General features: G+C 39.8%; 1 protein-coding gene across 1 annotated transcript; it reads left to right on the plus strand.

Moving 5' to 3' along the window:
• On the plus strand, window positions 1–27,490 carry LOC148340301 (muscarinic acetylcholine receptor M4-like). Its single transcript, XM_088290964.1, has 8 exons — window positions 1–20; window positions 136–402; window positions 17,249–17,847; window positions 19,762–19,916; window positions 19,989–20,193; window positions 22,286–22,369; window positions 23,412–23,681; window positions 25,134–27,490. Exons 2-8 carry the CDS (start codon window positions 348–350, stop codon window positions 25,377–25,379), a joined length of 1,614 nt encoding a protein of 537 aa, XP_088147090.1. The 5' UTR covers window positions 1–20; window positions 136–347; the 3' UTR covers window positions 25,380–27,490.

Genomic DNA, 27,490 nt, shown 5'->3' on the forward strand with positions numbered 1-27,490 from the left:
CGCTCCTGCTCATCCACTCAGTAAGGAACCCAACCACACATGCTTCGCGTCAATATTTTCAAAAATATCTAATTTACTTGTTAATATTTACAAGCAGGTCGGCTCACTTGGTTATTTCATCGATTGCTGTCGTAGATGTCACGCACACGAAGATGAATCATGACAGGTGCGCGCGCCCAATCGGGTCAACTGTCTGTGAGGACTAAGACAGACGCACGCAATTAAGGTGGTGTCGAAACAAGCAGGCTGGCTCATTCATTTGGCTCGGAGAAAGAAGGAGGGGGGAAAACAAGCTTAGTGAGAAGAAGGACGAAGAACAGTGTGGAACTAACCCCTGGACATGCGACATGAGTAACATCAGTGATGGAGTTGGGGGGCTTCTGCCCCTCTGGAACTTCAATGGTGAGTCCGAAACATTCCAATTTCTGCCCTTTAACTCTTCAGTGTGGTACAATGATGACAAGTGGTCCAATTATTGTTCTTGTTGCGCGCGAGCCACTCTTGCACGTATTAGAGCTACAACGTTAGGACCACTTGCGAAATATAATCATTTACGATATAAAAGACGCGTCAAATTGTCTGCATTTTTCAAGATAATACTGTTAATGTAACTCATTGAGGTAAGCAAAATATTGGACAAAGCTGTCATTGCGATGCAGTAAAATTGTACACCGATGCAAACTATTTGCACAACAAATACACGCGTTATTAAACTCATACTTATTCACTCGAAAATTCAATTAAAAACATCGATAGGTAGATAGATAGATAGAAAAAAAGAGGTTACAATTCCAGTGCAATTTGACTGAAGGTCGGGAATAAAGTGGAAGTGCATTGTAATTGTACAAAATATTGACAGAGGACAGTTGAAGGAATGTGATATTTATCATTTTTATTGTTTACTTCAACATCCGCAATCTTGATGCTGGGATACTGTATGGTGTGGATATTAATGTTGTGTAACTCGACTGATGCTCAGTGGAGTTGCGGTTCTGGTCTTTGTCTACTCTTTGCCTAAATGGGAGAGTATAATTCTAATCTACGACAATCATTCTCTACCAGTGTGTGGAGAAAGATCCTTAGATGGGATACTTTTATTATACTTAAATGGTCGGAAATGTTATTTACTAACGTGGATTGGGTTATCTATCTATGTCAACGACATATAGTGACAGAACTAATATTTGCGTTCTCATTAGGTGGCAGAAAGTATAATTAGCCAAGTATCCATCATTATTCAAGAAAAACTGTACTACATTGGTCCCGACTATCTGAGGGGAATCGGGACAAGCAGGAGTGAATGACGACGACCTTGAAAGGTGTGTAATTGCCTTAAAATGCCACAAGACGGCAGCAAAGTACCATTTTTTTGTTTGTTTTTTGTTTTTTTTTAGACAAGGCTCTGGCAGTATGAAATGACTCCCTTCATTTCAATATCCGTCTTTGGCCCCAGAATGCGACAAAATGGTGCCAAATCCCTATTTTTATATTAGGCACAGCTATTGTATGAGCATAAAAACAGATAATAGGTAGGTTTTGAAACAAATACTAGAGGATTATACAAACATGCACAAATCTTCAGGGTCAACACCAAATATCGCGCTACTCTGAGACACAAATCCTTGTCTTCATTGAAATAGCATATCTATGTCATGCCTTTCCGACACCAAATTTTACGCCTCCTATTTAATGCTGTCATGTTAGCTCACAGTGTTGAAATATAATTACCATTCTTTTTATTATTCGCAAGCCTCCTGCAACTGTGTGTCACGTGATGTCATTACTTTTTTCGGCGTGAGCAAAACTGTGGCTGCTGCTAAGGCTAGTTGTCTTCAACTAAGTGAGGAAAGCAAAGTGGAATAGAAGAAGAAATTAGTTCAACTAATAACCCTGAAATTGTAAACCCTCCAAGCTCATTTATGTCAGCAGTGTGGGAGCATTTCAGCTACCCGGTTGAGAAGAGAGATAAAAATCGCAGAGTCGACAAGTCCCAGACTATTTGCCGTAAGTGCTTCACAAAATATTCCCCAAGTCACATTGAACAGTTTAATGCACCTTCAAAGACACCAGCCTGAAATAAATTTAAGTGGTGCATGGAAGATATGTATTAATATTCTAAATATAATTGTTATTTTATGAAAGATTTTGCTGTATGGCTGACCCCCACTTAATTGGAGGGACGGCGAAATGGTGGTGTAAGAGCTCGTGGAAAAAAAAATATTTATTTTTATCAAAAAATAATTTTAAAAATCCTGTTGAAAATTGTATGTAAATTTCCCACGCAAGATGGAAAATGGGTGGGGGAAAATAGCAAAAAAAGATTCAAAATTGAAAAAAAATTAGGAAAAAAAACTCTGCGAAAATGGAAATCCATGTGTCTCAATCCATGAGTAAATGCAGGGATCACGACTTTATATATTGTGGGTCAAAAAATTGAATTACAAAACAAATATGATCTTTGGTGTATCATTAGCGTTCTAGTGATGCGCCATGATTTTTAAAAAAAAATGTAAAATATGTGCCTTTGGAAACACAGAGGGCTCTATATTTGTAGCCCGACAAGCAAATCGGTGTATCCTTCTTGTGCTGCTGCAAGCCTCGATTTGCTTGTTTGGTAATTTGGTTCATCTCTCTGCGCCATGCTGGGCGTTCCGCCATTCCGAAGGCGTTTCCTTGGACACATGCCCGCCTTACCTGACAGTGGCTGAAATTAGACTAAACATTATAACTGCTGTCTAACTATTGGCGGCGGTCGAAGAACGTGATTTTGTTCTAATTTGATTGGAGCACAGGCAGACATTCTGAGCTCTGCAGTCGTGTGTGTGGTGGAGGTCATCACAGTTCATTCCAAAATATTACAACATTGTGCATCTAACCCGCCGAATCATTGCAGAAACAATTAATGCATTATTATTATCATCTTATTTATTATATCTTTTTAAAATCAGCCCACTGGCCATGGCACAGCGATGGAGGACAGGGCGGGGAGTTGGTCATACATGGACACGTGCGATCTGGGTGAAGGCGGTCTCCGAGTACCCTCTTCACAGATCTGTGTGATCGTATAGTGACAGGCCCTACAATTAAATGCCGCTGAGATTTTTCTCATGCATAAACACGTGCCATGGCCTAGTAATGCTTGGGAAACATTGATGAAGAATGTGCTGCATTTTCTTTCTCCTTCTACCCCGACACAACTAATATATAAAATATACGTTCGCTTCAGTGGAGACTCTAAAAATGCCCGTAGGTGTGAATGGTTGCTTGTCTATCTACAACCTGTGAGTGAGTGGCAACCAGTCTCGGGTGTACCCTGCCTCTCGTCCAAAGTCAGCTGGGGTAAGATTTAGCACACCTGCGGGCCGATGAGGATAAACAGTACTGAAAATGGATCGATGGATGGATAGTAATGAAACTGATTTATTTCTGTCTAGGTTATTTGGTTTGGCAAATCATTTGAACTGAGTTGCCCTGACATTAGTAGGACCAAGGTTATGTTTTGAACAAGGATGTGGCAACTCTCGGTATGTGGGTGTTGCAACACCCACACTTTTCATGCTGTTATCCCGTTTTAGTCATCTCCCCTCACCCACCAACCAAACAAACACACAAACGCACACACACACACACCCACACCCACACAGGCACACACGCACACATACGCACACGCACACGCAGAAACGCGCTCACACACACACCGACTCACACAAAACACTTTTTCCTGTTTGCTTGGCCCTTGAAGCATAATTCATAGCAACCTTAAGAGGGCGCAATTAACCCAGATGCTGGAAAAGATTTATAACGGAAAAAGGAAAATACAGCGCTACCTTGACTTACGAGTTTAATTAGAGGTCATGACTCAATTTCCTCGGGTAATGTATCAACTTTCCCCATTTGAATGATTTGAAATGTCATTAACATATTTCAGACAACAAAAACTGCCTAAATTTAGGTGGTTATAAGTTATCTCTCTCGCTCAATAATTACTGCTTTCACTGTCTTTGTTATTGAATTGTGAAATGCGCTTATACAAATAAAGTTGCATTATATTGCAAAAAAAGTACTGCGAGAACTAATATAGTTCATCCATCCATTATCTTTACCGTTTCTTCTCACTAGGGTCGCGGGGGGTGCTAAAGCCTATCCCAGCTATCTTCGGGCAGTTGGCGGGGGACACCCTGAACTGGTTGCCAGCCAATCGCAGGGCACACAAAGATGAACAACCATCCGTGCTCACACTCATACCTAGGGGCAATTTAGAGTGTTCAATCGACCTGCCATGCATGTTTTTGGAATGTGGGAGGAAACCGGCTGACCCGGAGGAAACCCACGCAAGCACCGGGAGAACATGCAAACTCCACACAGGATGGCCGGAGCCGGGATCGAACCCACGCCCGATGGTGTCTCTCGCTGTGAGGTCATCGACTGATAGCAAAAATATGCAAATAATTAACACTCCATTATAATTGCCATTGGAATTAAAAAAACACAAACCAAAAAAAAACAACATAATAAGCGAGCGTTTACGTGACTAAGCGGGTTAATGGGTTAAAAAAAGAATAAGCAAGGGCTTCACTCAATAGTGGGGTATAAATTCCCCCAAAAAATCTGTGAATAACTGAAGCACTTTTGGGGGGATGGATGGAACAGATAATTAATGACATTTCCATTAATTTCAATAAAATGTTTCCCCATGTCCAGACTTTCTGGACATCCTGTACAACGTACCAAAACAAGACGAAGAGTGCTAAGCAAGGTGAAAAGCACACAAGTCTTGCAGATTGGAAGATTATCGATTTGCTGCAAGGAAGAATACAAAGAAACACAAATTGGAAGCCTAACCAGGATAGATCGGAAACACATACAAGGGGTAGTAGCCACTGACACCAATGGAGAGTTTGCATAGTCATCTCAGGAATACCCACAAATCGGACAGCCAATGAAATAAGGTTGACTCTGAAGGAAGCATGGGTGACTGAAGTTTGACACTTGACACTTTAATGTAATGGAGAGTATGGCTTGTCACTTATGAGAATGGTTGATGAGGACTGGAATATCTAGGAATATATATAGATCTTGAACCTCTCCAGTTGATGCTCTAAATGTCTGAAGTATGTACATAGCGACTGTTGGCAGAGGCAAGCAAATATATGGGAGATGTGCTGGGGTACGTGAATATGGGAAAGGTGCTGGTGAGCAGCTAAAATTCTGCAACTGTGGAGGGGGACACACTGTAGCTCTGCTTTCAGGGGTTTTGAGGCATAATAAGAAATCGGAGGCATTGCAGCGGATTAAAATGTCACAGGGTGTAACATTCGCTTAAGACATCAAGAAAGTAAATTGGTAAACAGAACAAATAAATAAACACACCAACATAGAGTGTAACAAGCCATATGAGGGATGCTGCAAATCAATAATAAATATTTCAAAATTAGCTGACAGTGTTTATAGTTGCGGGTAATAAACTGTTCAGCACAAACAGAGAAGAAAACTGGGAATATTAAAGATAGCATTTTCAATCTGGATAATACAAGTAAATATGGTGGTGCTTTGCGATATGAGTTTAATTCCTTTTTGTGACCACGCTAGCAACTCAAAACACTTGTGTCTCAAATTTGCCCATTGAAATAAATGCAATATTGTCACTTTCCTCCATGATACTCCCTCAAAAAACATGAACATTTTTGCTCGATGTTTTTTTTAAATCTGGAACACAGCACACTTTATCATAATTCATTATTTAAATATGTATTAATAAATCAATTAAATAGTATGTGAAGAATACAGTTTGTGGAGCATGATTAAGTCCTTGCATCTTCTTCTGGTGTGTGCCACTTGGCCACTAGGGACAGTCTAATACAGTCATGGAGACACAAACGAAGAAGACTACTTCTTACTACTTACTACTATAAGGGAATTTCTAACTGCAGTAATATTAGTGTGTGTTGAAATGTCCTTTGCTTAAACCATTGTGATGCAGCCCAGAGTTATAATAATTTTAGATTTTTCATTCTAGTTAATTTTGATGTAATTTTGACCTTTTTTTTTGTTGAGTGAATTTTAGTTATTTATTATTATTATTATTATTATTATTATTATTATTATTATTATTATTATTATTATTATTATTATTATTATTATTATTAATGTAATTAGTGTTGTTTTTATTGTTTTTGTATTAATTTTAGTTTTTTAAAATATGGATTATTTGTTGAGTGCAAGTGTTACGTGTTAAGGTAAATTACAATTCCTTCTTCTGAAAAGCTTAGCAGTAATACCAAAACAAATACACACAAAAAAAGCTCTGAATGATTTTATTAATTGGCAAAATGAAAATTCAAAACATGTTCGTGGTAATTATAGTTTCAGTTTGTTATAAAAATGTAAACATTAGTTTGAATGAGCTATAATTTTTATCAAGTATTCTAATTTTTATTTTGTTTCGTTCCCAAAAACGTTTTGTTATATTTTAGTGATTATATTTGTTTTTGTTAAGTACAATATCATAACATCGACACAGCCAAATAGATACTATTATTAAGCGTGTCTTTGGCATTTCCCATTGTGAGTTGGCATTTAGCTAGCAAACATTAAAGGCAACGTTATGTGGTTTTTATACTGTAAAGCCAATGCAGTTTATGTACAGTGATTCTCTTTGTTTTATGTTTAGTTCAACAGTAAACGTCATCTGGGAGAGGTATAAAACCTCTTGATACCTCTTTTATGAACAATTGTTCTCTGGCTGCCAAATTGCTGCTTGCTGTCAAGTGAGTTGACACCAGACAATAAGCAAACCTCAAATTTCTGCTTGCAAGCCGAAGCAACAAAACCGGCCGCATGACGGCTCGTATCTCTAAAAACCCAGTAGTCCAGCCACTCATATCTCAAGGCACCACTGTGACAAACTGGCATCTGTACTAAGAGAAACTGAACATGCTTTGAACATTGTGAATCTTCTTGGGACTTAGTCAATCGTCTGGTAATTTGTTCAGTGTCTTTGTGTGGCTCAGTAGCAGCCCGCTACCCAATGGTTGGAGACCACTGAATGGAAGCGCAAGGAAATGAGCCACGGCAAACACAGCATAACACCTTTACACGCGAGAGGCAAACAGGGCCCATCCCAGCGTGAATGGTTGTTTTCTCCATATGTGATTTTATTCCCATTCAAATCACAAATCCGTATTGAAATGGAAATGTTATTGTCGTTCCATGCGCTGGAGTAACACGGTGTATGTAAACATAGCCAAAAGCAGAATTCCCCCAGTAATGACGACCAAGATTAAAAATGGCGCCAGAGGCTTCATTGTTCTGCTCTCTTAAACGACCTAGAGCGAAAGTGAGGCTAAAGATTGGGTTGTTTCCTTCCCAAATACGCATGCGTCAATCACCCCAACAGCTCTGGCCACCTGTAGTTATGGTGTGATCTTCCACCCCGTTTCGTGCCGTAATGACCTAATTTCTGAGGCTACCGCTGTTCCCAAGTCACATGTCGTTCGGTAATCTTCACGGATGTCCCTATGTGGGAATGTGTTCGCTGCACATGCTGTAAATGTTTTTGAGGAGCAAGATGGCTGTGCTTGAATGTTAAGTCAGAGGGAGAAATTATGCTTACACTGCTGTTATTTTATTCATTGCCATACCCATCATTAATTTAATTAAAAACCACAGAGTCGACTTGCAGAAAATGGTCATCGGCTGTAAGCTTTAATTACAGCTGCGCTGCACGATTTGTTGGTGGTGTCTGACATCCAAGGTGGCCGAAATACTCACAATCTAAAACAAAGACTATTGTGAAAGTAGAGGTATCGATTTAACTCGTGTACTTGTAGTGAAAGTAATGTGTGTTCTGTTTTGATGCTGCGGTGCAGGAAAAAAAATGTCGTTGCAGTCATCCTCATAATTCACTGACAAACTTACCTATTTGCAGAATCGCAGCGTGTTTTGTTTGTAACGCCATGAAATGCCACAAGATGGCGGTAATAACTAACCAGTCTTCATGTTTTTCTTTCAAATGAAGTTTTCCAGCAACATGTTGGAATTGTGGCTCATGTGACTGCTTCACAGTCGAGCGCCCCCTGGCTCAAACTTTATTTGAGGTCCTGCTGTGTGCAGTGGGAACGTTGTGTGGGTTTTCTCCGACTACTCCAGATTAAACCTGGATTATAAATTTTCCAATGCAGTAAAGTGTATCCCGTTGTTTGAGGTTGAGAGGACAGTACACAGACAAGACAGTGTATTTCTCCAAGAATCGCAAACTCATCAAGACATTTTAAGTCGTTTTACTCTGAACACTTACAGTTGGGCAGGCACCCAGGCACATGGAAAGTCAATTTTCCGTACATTATAATAATTAGTGTCACAAGATTTACGACTATGTACAGTGGAATATTGAATGTGACTTGAAAGGGACGGATTTTGGAAAATCAGCGGTGGAGACAATTTGACCCTGGCGCGGATTGATTTTATTTTTATTATTTATTTTATTTTCTATATTCCGAATTTGAATCAATTGGAGGCAAGTCAACACAGAATTGTATGCAACCTCAGATGTACCACTGTAGTTTATACTTAAAATTTTTTTTTTATCGTGGACGTGTGGTAAAATGACCCTTTTAATTCTGTGGCTAAAGAGAAAATATGTAAAGTAACATTTTGGGAGCTGATGATAGTATAGTAGAGAAAACTCATTGTGAACATATCAAAGAGAACATCTAATATTAAAGCATGCACACGCTATCCACACAGGGCAGCGCTGGCATCTCACTGTGAAATATGGATTGGCAATGCTATGATGTGCTCTGCTGGAGTGGAGCAGAGGCTGGGGGGGGGGGGGCGCAATCTTTGCGTCTTATAGAGAGAGAGGCCTCAGGCTAATATCTGACCCTCCTTCATGACTACTCGCTTTACAAAAGTCCATACGTTACAAATTCCGATATTTTTTTTTTTTTGCTTCTCTTCAAAGTCGAAATTGCACTCGTCTAAAACAAAATTGAAATGTGTGAAATGTGAAGCTGAGATGCCTAGAGATAAGATGAATTGAGGATTATGATGATTAATATATAACGTGGTCCGTATTCCCATCCCCCTCTTATTTTATTTTCTCTTCATGATCTCGTCTTTGATCTTCTCGCAGTCTTGATAAATGTTTCGGGGCTGAGAAATAGCAAGTTCAAATCCGTTGCACGATATGACGCTATTCCAGTGTCTGATTGGAGATGATCATAATACGATTCATGATGCACTCTATTATTAGAGTAAATGCAATTTATGGTATACGATCTTCTCCCAGCGTTGACACAAAACAAGTTCAATGATTCCCAAAGTAAAACTTGATGCAGGCTCCCTCTAGCGGTCCATCAAAAAACCTCTGCCCAAGTGTAGTTCATTTGTTTTCAACTTTTAAGTTTTAGACGTTTGGATATGCTCTTTAAGAACGGCTTGTTTGTAACCGTTTATTTGGGAACAATTTTTCTTTAACTTTCATGTGCATGACATTTTCATTGAATCATTACACTTGTCAACAAAGAATTTTAATTAAAGATAGCTTTATGAATATTTGTCTTTTGAAGCAAAGCCTCCAGGCTATTAATTTTTTAAAAGTATCCAATCCAAACTGTCTGATCTTCCTTTCACTTTTCAAATGAGCTCTATCGCTTTGGGGATTATTAATCAAAGCAAATTAATTTTGAATGACAAAAATCTTCCTCGACCAAAACATAACAAAACAAAACAACTGCTAATCTTAAAATGAGCATTGGTGCGGTGTTTGTGACGGCAATGTACTTTTGTACAAAATGTTTGAAGTATTTTCGTCCCGTTCTTTGGCATTTTTTGGCGTTGTTTTCTTTAAGCCCAACCCGACTAAACCAAACACGGTCCATGTGAGGCTTAAAGCTGTCCTTTGTGATTCTTCAGCCAACATGCAACTCAAAAAGAGTGCACACTGAGAGCTTTTTTGCCGTCGAATTATTTGAGCTTTGTCTTTTGTGTGTCGTTTGCGTCACGAACACCACAGCCAACGCAGAGGATTGCAAGCGCTCCCTTGTGGCCTTCAGCTCTAATGTCACTCCAGAATCGTCTTCCAACACCGTTCTCCGTTGAGCTAAACCGTCATCACATTCAGAACTATAAATAACCTCCAAAATGGTGTCTAAATTCAGATGATTTTTTTTAAGAAAAGTTTTTTTTCTGAAACTTTTTGGGTTCATTGAAACCTTACAAGGAAGACATTTTTCTATGGTCCTCCTCATAATCCCAATGACAATTGATCATAACTTCCGTAGGTGGGGTTTTAGTGAGCCAGGTGGCTAAAAAATTATCAAAATAACTCAGATTTCCAAAGAAATGATTATGCCAAAGGTAATCTACAGTATAATCATATACGTGCCTATGATTAACTACAGCAATCTTAAAATAGAATGATAAATGCTCTTTAATTACAGCCATGGGAAAAAAATGACATTGTCGTCAATTCCGTGTTCACTTTAATGTCTAGTGCCACTAAAAGTGTATCAAGAGACTAAGTGGCTCAAATGTCTCGATCAGCTCAACTTGTATGAGCTGTTTTCCTTGTCATGAATATCTACCATTAGTTGTGTTAGACATTTAAAATGAACAGGAATCTGAAGAAACAAAGATGGTCTCGAGCCACTGCCATGAGTCTTAATTGTTCCATTGAATTCCTTTCTCCCATGTTGCAATTTTGCCAATAAACTCATTTGTAACCCATTTGAAATTGAGCATGTAGAGAAATGCTTTCTTACGGTCAATATTGTTGTATTGCACTGGAGAGGGGAGCTCTCTAATCTCGTTGCACACTCGAGTACAATGACAATAAAGGGATTTCGGATTCTGATTCTGATTCTGATATTTTGTTTACCAACAAAAATTGCTCACAACATGTTTCCATGTTCCCAACGTTGTGCTGCTCACATCCACTCCAGATGTGAGGCTATAGTGATGAAATTAACAGTAAGGGCCCTTACATCTGCGTTTGCATAATTCATAGAGACTCTAAATCTGCACTTCAAGTGTGGAGCAAACAGTTGACAACCTGTTTCAAGTAATATAACGAACAAAAATATACTTTTGGTGTTGCTCCTATTTTTTTTTTCATGAGCTGAATTCAAAGATCTGAGAGTTTTTCTATGAACACAACAAGTCTGTTTCTCTCCAATAGTCCTCATATATCTGTCTGAATCTAGGTTAGTGAGCGTCTCTCCTTTAATCCATCCCATAATCCATCGGCCTCAACAGTGTGACATATCAAGATGCTGATTTGACGGAGTGATTATTGCACGTGTGCCTGAGGCCACTATATAATGTTAAGTTTTACTGTATCAGGGAACTCTGGGGGTTTCAAAAAACCAGTCAGAGCTACTGTGACTTGACCACCATTTGTGGTCCAGTGAGACCTTGAAATGCATGATTCGGAGGAAAGCCCCCTCTGATTGGTATTTAGGGACTGGACACTTGGTTTGACTTTGACTTGAACTAGATGACAAGTCTTGTCTGTCAGATAAGCTACATTAAAGGCATAGTTTGTAGAATTTAGCGCTATCTAGTGGTGATCTAATATAATACAACGACCTAAACTCAAAGGCACTACTGTGCCTCAGAGAGACCAAATTTAGCAATCCTACCATCACTTTCTTTAGCAGAGGTGCTAGCAAAATCACATCACAAACGACTTTTAGTATTCCCTCAAGTGGCAAAGTTAGTGCATTGCATTTTGTTACACATGCAGCATTTGTAAGGGAGGTGCACTCTTTATAATACAATTAGCGATTACTTCACCTCCAACATTCTGATTCTGATTAAGAAAATTCCGTCAAAGTGGTAGACCTATTTTTATTGGCATATAATTGAAATTAAGTGTTCTTTGGGAATGATGAACATCGGTAAATCGAAATATGTTACTGTCGCTTTAAATTCACATGTGGTCAAACAACTTAGTTTGGGCCCATTGAAAATGTGATCATGAATGTTAGTTTAGCTAACTAGCGCAAGTAAGTCTGCGTGCAAATTGGCTAATTTGCAAATATATAAATGCTGTATGACTTGCTTAACCCAAGTAATTGTTGATTTGTTTGAAATTTAGTGGGGACCTGGCTTGACTTGCTTGATTTTTGCCACAGTAACTTGCCTGAGTGCATGAGACTTGACAGGCACGTATGTGATTTCCTCCTAATTGCTAATGTCGTCAAGTTCTTGTAATTGCAGTTCGAATCTCATAACCCACCCACAGCATGGCAACAACGGCTACCGAGATTTCCTGTATCACATGCCAACTGACAAATAATTCTTAGCTTCATGCTTCAACTCCTCATTTACTGTACGCTCCAGTCTCAGTTATTCAGTCAACCTAATCTGCAGCAGCAGCAGCAGCAGGCAGCTCTTTTCGCGGGGCCAATGATGCATTGCAGAGTGACAAGCAGGACATAATGTTTTTGAGGAGGTGCTGAAGGCACAACTGCATGGAGGGTAAATGGATGAATATTCAACTCTCTTTTGGGGTGTTCAATTAAAATGTAGCCGTGGTTGTAGTAACTTACAAAGGGCAAGTAAACAACAAGAAAAAAATAATGAACTTGGGAAAGAGTCAGTTAGTTAATCATCTGTGTTGACGTTCATGTTGTGGTTAGTTTACTGCAAATATGTATCCAAAAAAGCCATTAGCTAAGAAATGGTGTGCTTGCTTGTTTAAAGAAAAGCAATGTTCCACTCAAGTTGAGTAGAAGGTTAACCAGTATATTAGCAGCACAGTTATTACCACTCATTGCTTCCATGATATATTGTTTTGTGACCATTTTGGTCTTTTTATGTTGCGGTCTACATTACAGGTGTAGTGCGGTTCCCCCGAGTGCGACATCATCTCATTTACATAAACTTTGGCTGTTGTGCAAACACACAACAACGAGACACAGGAACATTTTGTTCCGTGAACGACTGTACGGTACTTTAAGTTCCTGGTAATTTGGATGAAAAGTGGCACATTGAAAAAAATGTGAACTTCAGGAAGCATTTATCATTGTAAACATGTTAGACCGCTAATTTACTTCCTGAACTTGAAGAAAATGGTGTCATGATAGTATCGCTGTGCACCATTGTGTGAATGCAGAGATGAAACTGTCTTTCTGTGGTAATAAAAAGGTATGAACATCTCACAAATGGAGTCTCAATGCATTGGAAGTCAATGACATGAAGGGTGAGGGGGGGGTGCATGGCTCATTTGACATGAGGAAACTTTTCATTCATCATTTTTTCCTCATCAGGGGATGTATCATCTTTAATTTCTGAGGCTATGATACGATGCAACAATAGAATGATGTTTATGGTGCATGGCAATTATGGTGTCAAGTTTGTCAAATGTATGAGCACGTGGTTGCGTCGCGGTGCACTGAAACATAAAAAATTAACACCAAAGGGAAAGTCTCTGAAGGTTGCAGAGTACATATATGATTCAAGCCCTGCAGATCCAGTCTCTAACATCACAGCCCCGTGACTCTCTCTATACGTTGCATGTGTGAATGCATAAACTGCACATACTTCACAAGCCGCCGCACCGGATCATCACGTTGTCGTCGTGCGGTGGCAGAGTACCCATACGGGGAAACCAAGAATGATCCAAAAACCCGGCGTCCGAACCGAAAACTCTGTTTCGCTCCCGGACCCACACCTCTATGAATAGAGGTGTAGCCATACGAAACTTACTTACTTCACAAGCCATATTTTCGTGAAAAAATAATTTGTCATATTGTGAAGTCTGACTTCTTTTGCTGAGCTTGTTTTAAGCAAACATTTCAGAAATGGTCTTTGACTTCTTGAACTCTTTATAATACAGCTGTTAGACAAATGCTGTTTACATGCAAAACACATTTTTAAAAGACCCTGAGAGATTTGTTTTAAAATATATTACACATACGCAATAAAAAAATATATATAATATGCAGTACCGACTTCTAGAGAAAAGACCTTAAACTGTTTTTCATCATTTTAGCCTTCCCGATTTTTGGGACATGGCCAAAACAGGGCCCAGTGATGCACCTGGGCTCGAGCTTTTGTGCCCCCCCCCCCTCACCTATATAACAACTAGACAACAACACTTTTCTTTGTATCAGCAGCATAATTTTGATATGCTCTGACTGTAGTTAGCTATGCTATTCCTTCACACCGAAACTGCAGTTTAATGTTGGCTAGCGTGCTTCAGGACGGGAATAGAGAGGAGAAGAAAGTCTGACTTGCCAGCTGTGAGCTGGTGTGGTCGCATTAGAGTGCCTCATTGTCAGGCGTGAGTGTGTGCATGTCGCAAAGAAAAGGCATACGAACAAAGAGGAAGTTTGGGGGTGGGTTGATGTGACTAAGTTGCTTTTCTCATTTGGCTCGTGCAACAATTTTCTCGTAGTTCAACAAACTTATTATAATGGAGGTCTGCTTACGACAAATTCAATTAGGACATAAAGGCCAAGTTTCTCATTTGTAACGCCGCACAGAACCGGACCAGAAAGTGTCATACTTGTAAATAATTTTAAAACATAATGCGTGGACACATTTTTAAACTCTGGAATGATCCTCAAGAAAATGCTCAGTTGCCTTCCTGATATGGAAAATAGTTTCATTGTTGGCGTTGATCATTTATGACTACAGGTTCCACTGTATTCAAATACTCTCCCAAACTGGATGTGAAGGTTGAGAGATGCTGTTGGCAATATTAATGAAAGAACAATAGAACTAGGGAGGGGGGGAAAAAACAACAGTCCCAAACGAGTCACACAGTCTGTTCTTTGTCTTTTCGTTCGGCAAAATACAAAAAAAAAAAAAAAAAAAACACATCAGAGCCACTTCTGCTGCAATACAGCGTTGAACTTTGCTGAGCAGTAATTGTAGCATTCTGTAAATTGCTGACTGCATCATTTGCATACAGAACTTGGACTGTCAATTTGACTTTTAGAGAGTGCAGACAGTTTTTTTTTTTTGTTCCTCGTGACTTTGAACAGTAAAGATAATGAATGCATGCATGAAAATCTTTCTTCTTGGATGCGGTGGAGGAATTGCTGAGAAAAGCATTCACGCTAATGCTATTGTGTGTGAATGCTATTTGTTTCGGAAACTCTTTAGTACCTAATCTATTGTGAGTAGTCGAGGCATTTGTTAAATGTGTAAAATGTAAATCCTCGCCCAAAATCTAATTACAGCAATTATTTCCGCAAGCATTGTTACTTTGATGAAGTCTCACCTAAAATGACAGTTGGACAAACAGCAGCAACAGAAAACCAGTACATAATGCCCGTATGCACTTCTGAATAAGTCTCCTGAATATTAACAAATAAAACATGAGTCCATGTTTATAAAAGTAGTCCCCAACCCCCCACTACCAACTCACATTGCCCTCTGCTTACCATCTTCTGCTGACTTTGTTCGGCAAATTTAAAGCATTCACTGAATGTTATCACGGGGAACCAGTCTCATTGTTAAATTGCTTGGAATAACTTGACTCAGCATCTTTCAGAAAAAAAAAAAAAAACAGTACATTGTGTATTGCTGCATACTTGCTTTACTTCAAAGCACCAAGTGAATACATTTATTGTCCAGTGTGGTTTTATCTCAGCCGTGGACAAGCTCATTTGAGCTTTCCTTGTCGATGTTGCTTTTAGCTTGTATGAAGAATAATATCAGCCAGTAGATTGTGATTAATAAAGTGATGCCGCAAAACCAATTGAGCCAGCTGACGTTGTGCACGTTTCAACTCCTGATGACCTATTGCACTTGAATTGCACTGTAGCCGCTCCTGAAACTACTAAACTATTTTTCTTATTAAATATAGTGTTGGAAGGAATAAGTTCAATCACCTGTCAGTTAGCATATGTCGATCAATGCGTGTCATTGCCGATCACAAAAAAAAAACAACAATACTGCACATGTGACAGACCGAATATAATATATCTTTGTGAATTTTCTGCACTGTCAATTTGAAATAATGTTCTGGTTTTGTCAAATAAAAGGATGGGAAATTGGCTAGATTGTTTTTTTTTTAATGATTCATCAATCATTTGAAAAAATAATTGATCATCGATTATTAAAAGAGTCTTCAATGACAAGCACGACAATTTGAAAAATGTGCTCGTCCATGTGATTGGAATCGGCATCAGCTAATCTCACTGATGGATGACCTGTATCGGAATTGGAAGCATAAAAGCCTGATTGGAACACTTCTAATATTAATTGTTGTCTACAAAGAGCTGACAAATTAAGATGTCGACAGTAGTAACAGAAACTATGATGAAAACAATCACTGAAGAACATTTACCACAAAGTGTCCTTATTATCCCCTTAACAAATGCAATCATCAATCAAAGAGTTCCTGGCTTCACCCCCCCCCCCCCCCCCTCCAAAAAGGTACACGACCAAACCGTGTCATGGATTCCAAAAGAAAAATAAAGAAAAAAGTACCACCAATTGATGCCGTCCTCATAAAAATATCAATAACTGACTACAGTAGGTTATCTTCTCTTTTAGCCACTTGGATAACACAAAATATTATTCCAAAACGGTTTAATGTCATTTCAAATTGATCAACATTCAATGCTAAGCTAAAAAAAATGATGGCTTATAGATAATACAATATTGAAAAAGTAGGCATTTACATTGCACATGCAGCAAGGACTCGCTGCAACTTCCATTAACAACCCAGGCTAAACTTAGCTTCACACTGCCAGAACATGTGACAATGCTGCCTTTTGAACAGCGCTATTTAAAATGAATCCAACTCTTCTTTTGTTTGGCGTCATCGTGCGATGGTGAGTATTGCTGACAAAAGTCTCTAGCGTGAAACTCTAGTGCACTTTGTTGGCGGCATTTTGCTTTAAATATTGTTGCCATAAGGATTATGGGGAATGAATATCTCCATTCCTTTTCATAACGGTTGGTCAAAAGTGATCCACTTCTCTCAAATAGGAACGTTTCTAAGAAAAAACTGAATCCAAAAAGGCCTCGAATCTCACAGTCTAGATGTATCAATTCAAAACACTTCCTTAGCACCAATTACTACTTTCCTATTAGACAGCATTATGGAAAAGCACAGTTTTTCAGCAAATTGCTGAGTTCCGGTTCAACCCCCCAAAAAACTGGTGAACTGATGAATAGTGAACTGTGAATAGGCATATTTTTAAGTAATGACAACATTGTTCTTCTTGACAAACCTTGTGTTATGGTCTTGGAGTTCAACTGACGATAATTACTTTCCCAACAGGATCCTCATTCAACAAGTCCAACGACCTGTTTGCCAACGCAACGTGCAACGTGTCCATAAATGATTCCACCTACTGCTCTCCGGCGGACGATGGCACGGAAGCTGCAAGCCCGTACAAGGCGGTCGAGATGTTTTTTATCGCCCTGGTCACTGGCTCGCTGAGCCTCGTGACAGTCACGGGGAACATTCTAGTCATGCTTTCCATCAAAGTCAACCGCCACCTACAAACTGTTAACAACTATTTCTTGTTCTCATTGGCGTGCGCTGACCTGATCATTGGCGTGTTCAGCATGAATTTATACACGGTTTACATCATCGTTGGATACTGGCCCCTTGGACCGGTGGTGTGTGACCTGTGGCTTGCTTTAGATTACGTCGTGTCCAACGCGTCCGTGATGAACTTGTTGATTATCAGTTTTGATCGCTACTTCTGCGTGACCAAGCCCCTCACATACCCCACGAGAAGGACGACTAAGATGGCGGGCTTGATGATTGCGGCTGCCTGGATCTTATCCTTCATCCTTTGGGCCCCTGCCATCTTGTTCTGGCAATTCATCGTCGGCCAGAGGACCGTACCACCTGGAGAGTGCTACATTCAGGTACACTAAAAACGTTAGTCCTTTTTTTGGAGGACATGAAATTGCCTCTAATTAAATCGTAAATCACAACTCCAAACAAACGTGAATGCAAATTGCAGGTGGTGATGTCCCCGGGAGGTTATGTATGAATTTTTTGGGAGGGCTTCTTGGCACACTCGGATCCAATCCACGCACCTGCACAAATCAAAGTTGGAGTTCTAATTTGTCATAGAAAAGTCTAAATATTACTGGAAGATTATGAAAAAAGGTTTTCTTTGAATAAAATTGTAATAACAATCACAATTGAAAGGTGTTAACAATTATCATACATATTTGAGAATATAAAATAGTGTTGTTGCCAATGTTCCCTCTAACTCTTCATGCGTCTGAGCATTCACACAAAGTCCCTAAGCATTTATTGGACCACGTGCGGCAACATCACACATGCACACGGCAAACAAACCAGTATCACATCTGTCCAAAACTTGAGATCATAACACATTACATAAGAGGGCACCAACTTTTAATCCTGTTTTAAAAATAGCTCACCAGTGATGGGAGATTATTTTGTTGATGTGATCATTTAAAAATCTGAACCCTGGCCAAGATTCATCAAAATAAGGAGTAGTATCTGATATTTATCTGTTTCCAAATGATTGAGAAATCGTTAGAACATGATCAGTGTCTTCACATAAATGTCATTACTTATTAATAACATATTCATTGCAAATGTGTTATTTCAGATGTCTGAAGCAAACTGTTAGCCCCTGGCGTTAATAAGTACCTCGGAGTTTCAAAAAGTTTGGTGACATCTGAGCGACATGATGTACAGTTATGTTACCAAAAAAAAAAAAAAAAAGCCACTTCTGTACCAAAATAGAACATATTGAATACAGATTTGTGACATGAATAAAATCAACCCTGGTCTGATACTTATATTTCAACGCACAGTTCACGGTATTTATTCCTCAGAAAAGGAGTAGCTACTTCTTTGCATTGAAACACTTTGTGAGATAAGGCCTTGGGGAAATGAACTGAAGTTTGTCATGCCAGTTAGCTGCCTTGGCAGCAAGGCCGCAGCATTTATTTCACCAATTGTCGACACGCTGACTCTCTTTGCTGGTTGCAAACGTTCATTTCAAGGTAGCGTTATTGTCACATATTGATGTTACCTTGAATTTGTCAAAGAACGATGGCCGGCGCTCTCGTTCATGCGATATCGTCTTGGAAGTATCGCCTCGTCTATTAGCCACTCTTCAAGTATCCGACCTCTAACAAGTTGCGGCATCCGTACCACAAAAAGTTTTTGAAAGTGTTGACTTTTTTAACAAAGGGAACTCAGTGTAAATTTGTTTCACAAGTCAGTGTTTGTTTCCACAACTCAGTGGTAATAACAAATCGTCAATAATCAGACGGCATTTACTCAGCTTTTTACCAGCTCGCTGAACTTTTTGTACGGGATACGAGTGCCGAAGTCGACTCACCCTGACCTCACCAGGTATTTGAGCAACCCACATCAGCAGAGTGAACGAGCATTTCAGGCACAGCAATGTCCCACTTTGCCGAGTTCTGCTGCAAATACAATCAGATAAATCCAGACGCCACCGGATCATCTCCAATGTGACCATTTACCAGGTTTGCAAGTGTGAAATTGACTTCAGATTATTCAGTTCAATTTTAACATTCAATAATTAAACTTGTGATATTATGGGCTTTTTCACCATATAATGTATAACTTTAATTTTATAACATTAGACTTTGCTGCCAGGGAAATAATATGGCCTTATTATTACAGTATTCCTCCTCTTGAGATGGCGCTTATGCAGTATTTTGTAATCGGTGTCACTTCTGGAGTCGCCTGGAGTGCCTGTTTTTAGAAAAAAGATTTCTTGTGTATCCACCAGATGAAAAGGATGTCTTTGTGTCTTTGTGCAGTTCCTGTCGAACCCTGCGGTGACGTTTGGCACAGCAATAGCGGCATTCTATCTCCCAGTCATAATTATGACCGTGCTGTACATTCACATCTCACTGGCATCCAGGAGCAGGGTTTCCAAACATAAACCCGACAAGAAGGAGAAGAAAGGCTCAAAGTAAAATTCAAATTTGATGAAAAATCCAGGAATATTTGTCAGTATTTATTCATCAAACTTCCTATTTTCCAGAACACCCTGCTTGACGAAGAGCCACATGCTCAAACAGAACAACAACAATGAAAGCAGTCCTCAGAACAGTCCCCGCATGACTCCCAAGCTCAGTTTGGACTCGACAACCACCGTTGAGGAGGCTGTGAAGAACGGCAGGGCGGGCGCAACCAAACAGGAAGGACCACAGCCACCGGCCCAACCCAGTCCTGCGCTCACAACACAGGTTTGTCTACATTTTTTTTTTTTTCATCGCACAACATTGACTAAATGACACTTTGCTGCAATGTGAAGCAGTCAGATAACCACTTGTATAACGTTGTAAATGGACTGTCCCCTTAAAACAAGTCAACACACTGCCATTAATGTCTAAACCGCTGGCAGCGAAACCCCAAAGCTTCCAAATGGGGTCCAATTAGCCTTCAGGTGTGAATGGGGAGCAGCGAGGATGTATGATAAGAGGAGGCAGAGCACATACAATCGCAAATGAAGCACGAGGGGAGGCAGACGGGACTCTGCCGTTTCGGCCGTGTGGCAAAGAGAAACCTCGAATGCTTGGAGGCGTATTAGTATTAAATTGAGCTCAGACTATAAAATAAATACTGTAAATAATCCAAAATTCAAATTACAAACTAGACTTTAAAATAGTTTTTTTGTTGAACAGTGTGTGTTTAAAGGTATTTGTGCATCTTATAATTTAAAGAAATATTTTCAAATATCAACGTAATATTTTGGTATTGGCCTCAAGAAAAGTTTATTTTCGCACAACACTTTGTAGTTTAATGAGTTGTCTTTTTTTGCGTTGGCTAATAAGCTTTCTCTAAACGGGTGGAAATAATGGTCTTTAAGGCCAAATATTACGTGTGTAGATTTTTTTTTTTAAACCATTAAAAGAAAATGAGACTAATAATGCAAATACATTTTATTTATAAAGTGTTTTTAGAAGTTTATAGAATGGAATATTTATTCCAGTTGTGACAGAAAGAAAAGTGAATAAAACACACGTCCATCAGAGTGAATAATTTAAAATTAGCGACTGGAATAAGTCACGAGGTGATTGAGGCAACAAGTCAGTGATGAAAGCAGAGCGTAACGTGTGCATTCGATTCCTGTTAATGGCTTCCCATTGAACGTCAAATACGCCACTCAATTTGGCTCATAAATGTGTGCATTTCATTATTCATTTGTGATAGCAATGGCTCAGCGGTCATGAACCTCACCACATGTCACGTGTGTTAAATTGTTGTTACTGCCCCTCACACGCCCTCATAAATGTCGACCAGGTGAGATCAGCACAATTTTCTTTTTTCCCAAAAGTTTTTGCCGCTTTGATCAGTGTGTATGGGAACGTAGGGAGTGTTTTTGTTGCTCAGCGTCGTGATTATTTTTTACAGTTTTTGTCCATCCATCTACTTTTTATGAACTCCTCCTCATTAGGCATTATTACACAGCAGGACACGCTGCAAAATTATTGGCTGCTGCCGCATCCAGGGCAAGATCTGACTTACGTGTGATATGACTCCCACTGATCCCAACAGGAAAAAATTAATTGGACTTTTTTTTTTTTTTTAATTTCGAACCAATATGATACATATTTGGAACGGTCATCTCGTTTCACTTGCGTAGCCTGCCCTTCCTACGCAGATGCAGCAGGGTGTGTCATGCCTAAAATGCAAGTGGGATTCATAATAACCTGCTCATTTGTGTCGCGCGAGAGCTGGAACGTGGCCCAGCTGCTTGGTGCATACTGGAATCGTTGCATGCTGGACAGACGATGTGTTTTTAATGCCGTCATTATGTGATGCTTCCAAGCGTTTGGACACGCATTTCGGGATCATTTCTTTGAACAAAGTTGACCATGATTTTTCTTTTCTGTTGGCTTTGGTGTTTGTAGTTTGGTTGTTTCTTGACATTCGTTTTTTGGTGATGGGATGAGCTGTCCTGTCCTTGTTAGTCGATGGATGAAGTGGCGCCACTCTGTATCAGGACAACCGCACTATATTGCAAAACGCCAACGTGTTTTCGGTGATAGTTCTCCCCCACGTTAACATTCCGGGCCCAAAGACTTTATTTTTGCTACTTCTGATCAATCTTCCTTTATTGAATGTTTTGGACAATTGTCAAATGTATTTCCACCACCTACCTACAAGCTGTTAGTTAAAACGGCAAAGTGTGTGAGCGTCAAGTCATGACTCTCAGTCAGTCCATAAAGTGTAAAGTGCTTCAATTGGTGGCTTTGACCTTCTGTCACACGCACATTACTCAGATTTTGCGGTCGGAATCGCTATCTACTGTATTTGTCTTTCTATCTCATCTAGGAGGAAAAGGAGAGCTCCAATGATTCGTCCACAGCTTTTATTCCCCCAACAGAACCAAAGGCCAGCAATGATGTGATACCTGAAGTAAGCGTTTGCATTTTAGCTTGTTGCTATTTTTGCCTGTTTTTTAAAAAAAAATGTTCTTAATTAACTACTGTGCCCTATATGAAATGTAAAATAATTATATTGTGTAATTTAAAATTTCAGAATCTGATCAAATAATGGGCCTATTTTCCTGCCAGTGCTGGTCTAGCACAATCGTACGCATGGATGGAGTTTTCTTTGTTTTGGTATTTTGCTGACTTTGCACAAACTGAATTAGGCATAACGTGGCATTTGCGCCTTTGTGCACCATGGTGGGATGGAAGTAATATTTTCCCGACCAGTTCTAGTGACATCTCTTGTTCACATCAAAATCCAATCCAATACAGCACAACTTCGTTTATGTAGCACATTTGACAAAAAATGCCAAAGAATAGAAATATGTCCGCAGACAACGCATGATATACTGAGGTTTCTAATTAATGATGGTCATATTTTTATATAAGTGAGAAAAAATATTGATCTCACTCAGGTTCAGATTGTAATGGTTGCCATGGTGTCAGCACGGTGGGGAACCGGCTTGCTCGTCTGCCTCTCAGCTAAAGGTTTACGATTCCATTGTCGGCTCAAGCATGTTCTCCACATGCTCGTGTTGATGCTCACTTTTCAGCTCCTCTCCAAGAGGATTTAGAACACTCTTCTTTTGGTAGTGTCGATTAAAATTGGTGGTTCTCGCATCATGGAGTCTCTTTGGTTTTGCATGTCTGATCTGATTTTACTCCATGTGAAGCACTTTGTATGCAACAATTCTTGTTTTTAACATGTTCTATACATAAAGTTGAATTGATTAGAGTCTTCAGCGCAATAAACAAATGTTCATTCGGGTTGATGTTTGGGTTTTATCCATTCCAAAACTATTTTTGTGTTCATTGTCCGATTGGAAGAGACTTGAATTACTTTACTCTACTGGACACGGTCTCTCCATCCCGTCTGACTGAGCTGAGCTCGCTGAGCTGGCCGAGATGTACTCCCAAAAGGCAAAGTTGCTAACACACATTTCTTGTTTTATTTATTTTTTTACCAGGCTCCAACTAATTCTAACCCAGTTGCAGCAAGTCTGACAAATCCCCCCATATCCAAAATCAATGCCACCTCAAGGTGGTCCAAGATAAAGATCGTAACCAAGCAGGCTGGGGATGAATGCATCACAGCCATAGAGATCGTTCCACCCGTGGAGGGAGCCGAGAGGCATTCGATTCCGATCAGCCGCCCCAGGACGGTCGCCAGGAAGTTTGCAAGCATCGCGCGGAGCCAAGTGAAGCGGAAACGACAAATGGCCGCCAGGGAAAAGAAAGTATGTTTTGGGGGTCTTAAGTGATTTACAGCATTTGAAATAGCACTGACCACCGGTGAGGGAAAATATTTTACACCTGTGTCATCTTCCATAAAGGAACAGAGCCAAAATTATTGTAGGCTTTAGTGTTCAGGGTACTGGCACACAAGTAATAATGCTAATATTGCTAGCACGCCATTGTCAAGGGAAACGGTTTCGCATTTTAGTGAGACAAAATCAGGACAAGCACTCAGAAGAATAATGAGAGATGTAATTTCATAAAAATGTGCACGCACGAAGATAGTTCAATTACAACCCATATGGCTTGTCTAAGAAGTGTTTGACTAATTCTACTTAGGAGAGGTCAAATATGCACACATGAAAAGGAAGTTATCATCTGCCTCATACAACTTGCCCTCCACTTCCCCCAAAAAATGAGTAAAGTGACAACGCAGGAAAAGGGGGAAAAGGTCTGCTTTCATCCTCATACTAAAACAATAAACACATGAGATAATGATGAACATAGGAATATATTTTATGTGTCACAAGTGCCTCTTACGCATGGCTTGCCTCCGATTGACAAAGTACATATCAGATAAACATGAATTTGTTTGTTACAAAATAACACACATACAGCCTAAATCAATCAAAAACTAAGTTCAGACTGATTTTATCGGATATATTCTTCCCACCCTTTCCCCCCTCTTCTTTTCCCTTGTGATGGATAACGGCCTCTCATTGGCTGAATTTGAACCTGAGATGGGGTATGAAGGGAGGCAAACATTTTCAGTCCAAAAATTTTTTTCCAGATTTTCTTCTTTTTTTTTTTTTTTTTTTAATATATCCCCTTCTTCCAAGAAGGGTTTTTCCAAATCTGAGCCAGTGCTCACTCCAACCCTTCTGGGGTGGTAGCCTTAAACAAACACCCTAACCCAAACAGCTAACCCAAACCCTAACCCTAAACCTAACCCTTCCCCAACCCAAACCCTGACCTTAAACCCATAACCCTCCAACCTAACCTAACCCTAACCCCGAACCCGAAATAATTAAAAAAAACATCAATATTTAAAATATGTATTTTTTTTAATACAATATTATAATATAATCTATTTTTACTGTCAGTTATCAATTTAGCACAAAATTATTCATTTTCACATGAAAGAGTTAGACATTTTTTGTAATGTGTTTTGTGTTTGTCTATGAGCGACGCGCGGCGATGAAAACTACCGGAAGGTTGAAATACAATTTTTACTTTCGATTTTCCAGGTTTCATGTGATATCTGTAAAAATAAGCAGCCTTTGATAGTGTTCACTGGAATGAACTGCAAAACTTTCTCGAGTCTTCTCCTTACTTTCCTGCCGCCTATTAAATGAAAACAACACCGGTCGCCTGGGGAAAAGAAATGATTGAAAGCCTTCTTTGCTCTTCGTTGGCTCATGTTTTATTTCATTATTTTTTTCCTCTCTTTTTAGGTAACCAAGACGATCTTTGCCATCTTGCTGGCTTTCATCATTACTTGGACCCCGTACAACGTGATGGTGCTGATCTCCACCTTCTGCCAGTCGTGCGTTCCCGACACCGTGTGGGCCATCGGCTACTGGCTGTGTTACGTCAACTCCACCATCAACCCGGCTTGTTACGCCCTTTGCAACGCCACGTTCAAAAAGACTTTTAAGAACCTGCTGCTGTGCCAATACAAGAACATTGGCACGAGATGAGTGGGGAGGATTGAGGCAACAGGGGAAAAAAAGAGAGGGTCGGGATGGATGGAGTTATTTCAAAGATGGGCTGTTGAAGACGTTTGCGGTGGAGAAGCACACGTGATTTATGTGCAGATAATAGAAAATCGAGCCCGTAAGTCCTCCAGTTCCCCCCATAAAATGGACTGCAGGAAAATGATTGACGTGGGGGGAGCAGGAAGGACAACGATTGATAGCGGTGAACTGTCGGAGGGATACATTTGAATGACAATTCAAATGAATGAGTGTAAAATACTGGGAGGAAGGACTTGCCCAATGATTGGAGGGCGGCAGGAATAGATTGCAGACAGTGTTGAAATGGATACTTTGTGTACAGTGGGTGGTTGGATGATATACAATATACAGAAAAAACAAGCGGATGAGTAGATAACAATAATCTAATCACATGACCTGACCAAAGATGTTTAGAAGATTCCCACGATTCATATTTTATCGAGATTTCACTATTGTCAGAGATTAATAACACATTTAATTCACAATCCTTTTCTAATGTCTTTATTCTGCTCAAGCCAACACGGTGGATGTGAAAATTGATTGTGGACTACAAAGATTATCGTAATCCAGTGAGGGAAAAGTCAAAGAAACTCAAGCGAAGAAAACGCCACTCAAGTATTTCATAGTATAATATACAATATTATTATTTTGGGCGATCAGGATGTATAAAGCCTCTCACCCAAAATCAGGTCGGTCCGCCTCCAGCTTCTATGTGACTAAACTGAATGAATAGATGATGAAGTATTTTTAAAGATCCTGTAAAGTGAATTATACATGTTTGAGATAATTGTTGGAAATTTATGGTCATATAGCGTTGAACTCTTTTTCAACATTTCAGCTTTCCTGATCCCTACACCCTGAAAATGCATCGTCTCCTTGGATATTTTCTTTTTGGCCACTTTAGAGTGCCTTGTTGCTGGCCGTGAGTGCATTCATGTCATGCAGAGAAAGTCCGAAGAGCAAGGAGGAGGGAAACAATTAAAAAGTCCGACTTGACCGCCTGCGTGCGGCCGAGGATTCGGTCTGGCGGGGCTGCTTTAGACCGCCACGTTGTAGAACAGCCCGTGAGGAAAAAAAAAAGATTTTGAAGCCTATTCCACTTCCACTCTTCTCTGGCACACCGTATGTTAAATTTAGAAAATGTTTATTTTCACTTTACAGGGACTTTAAGAACTGTGTGTGGTGTTTTGCCAAACCCTCAAAATTGTGTATTACGACTCACGTTTGATTGATATTACTGCAGGGAAGCGACGGTTGCTTTAGCCATATCAGCCATTGTTAGCAAAAGCCATTGATGATATAGCGTTCTACTGGATTGTTTTCCCCCATTTTCATTTCAGTATACTTATTGTCATCCCTGACAGGGAAACACAATTAACACTGCTGTATAATTTTGTTCGTCACTACACAGAGATGCAGACCACACTAAGCAGCTTGCAAGGAGCGATAGCAGAGCAGTTTTCCCCAAGCTTCATTCAAGCAAGACGCACTCTGGAATTCACATTTGACAATTCTCACACAACATCACCAGACTAAAAGTATATACCCCAAAATAATGATGGTCTTGTCTCGTTGTTTAGTTGAACACAAAGCCATCCGACTGGCAACAGTCGGATATGTTCGATGTATCTTCTGCCGTCCACCGAGTGAGAATTTAAGTCTCTAGCATACGATGAACAATGATACCTTATTTGTAGCAAAGAAATCTGAATCCTCTGACCGATCCACTGGTTAATTTAACATGATCATTCCTCGACATGAATGTGTCGGAGTGATATGGGACGTACCAATGTTGAAAGTTCCCCCAAGATGAGTCAGCAGGTGGCCTTGATGCCTTGCTCAAGGCAACCTGCACATTAGTCAGGAAAAAGTCAGTATGTCCAACAAGCCACAATTTGTGTTTCATGCAGCATGACTTCAACCACGACCTTTTAGTTCCACAGCAAAGCCCATTTCTTAACAAATGAGCTGCAGTACATGCAAACACAATGACGATTGGACCGATAGCCTCCAGACAGGACGGAGTATGACCGATGAACCAATGACAATTTACAGTACTGACACAAAATAAATCA

Source organism: Idiotropiscis lumnitzeri, chromosome 3 (assembly GCF_059441095.1).
Source record: "Idiotropiscis lumnitzeri isolate Australia: NSW breed Sydney's pygmy pipehorse chromosome 3, RoL_Ilum_1.0, whole genome shotgun sequence".
In the NCBI taxonomy this organism is placed as follows: domain Eukaryota; kingdom Metazoa; phylum Chordata; class Actinopteri; order Syngnathiformes; family Syngnathidae; genus Idiotropiscis; species Idiotropiscis lumnitzeri.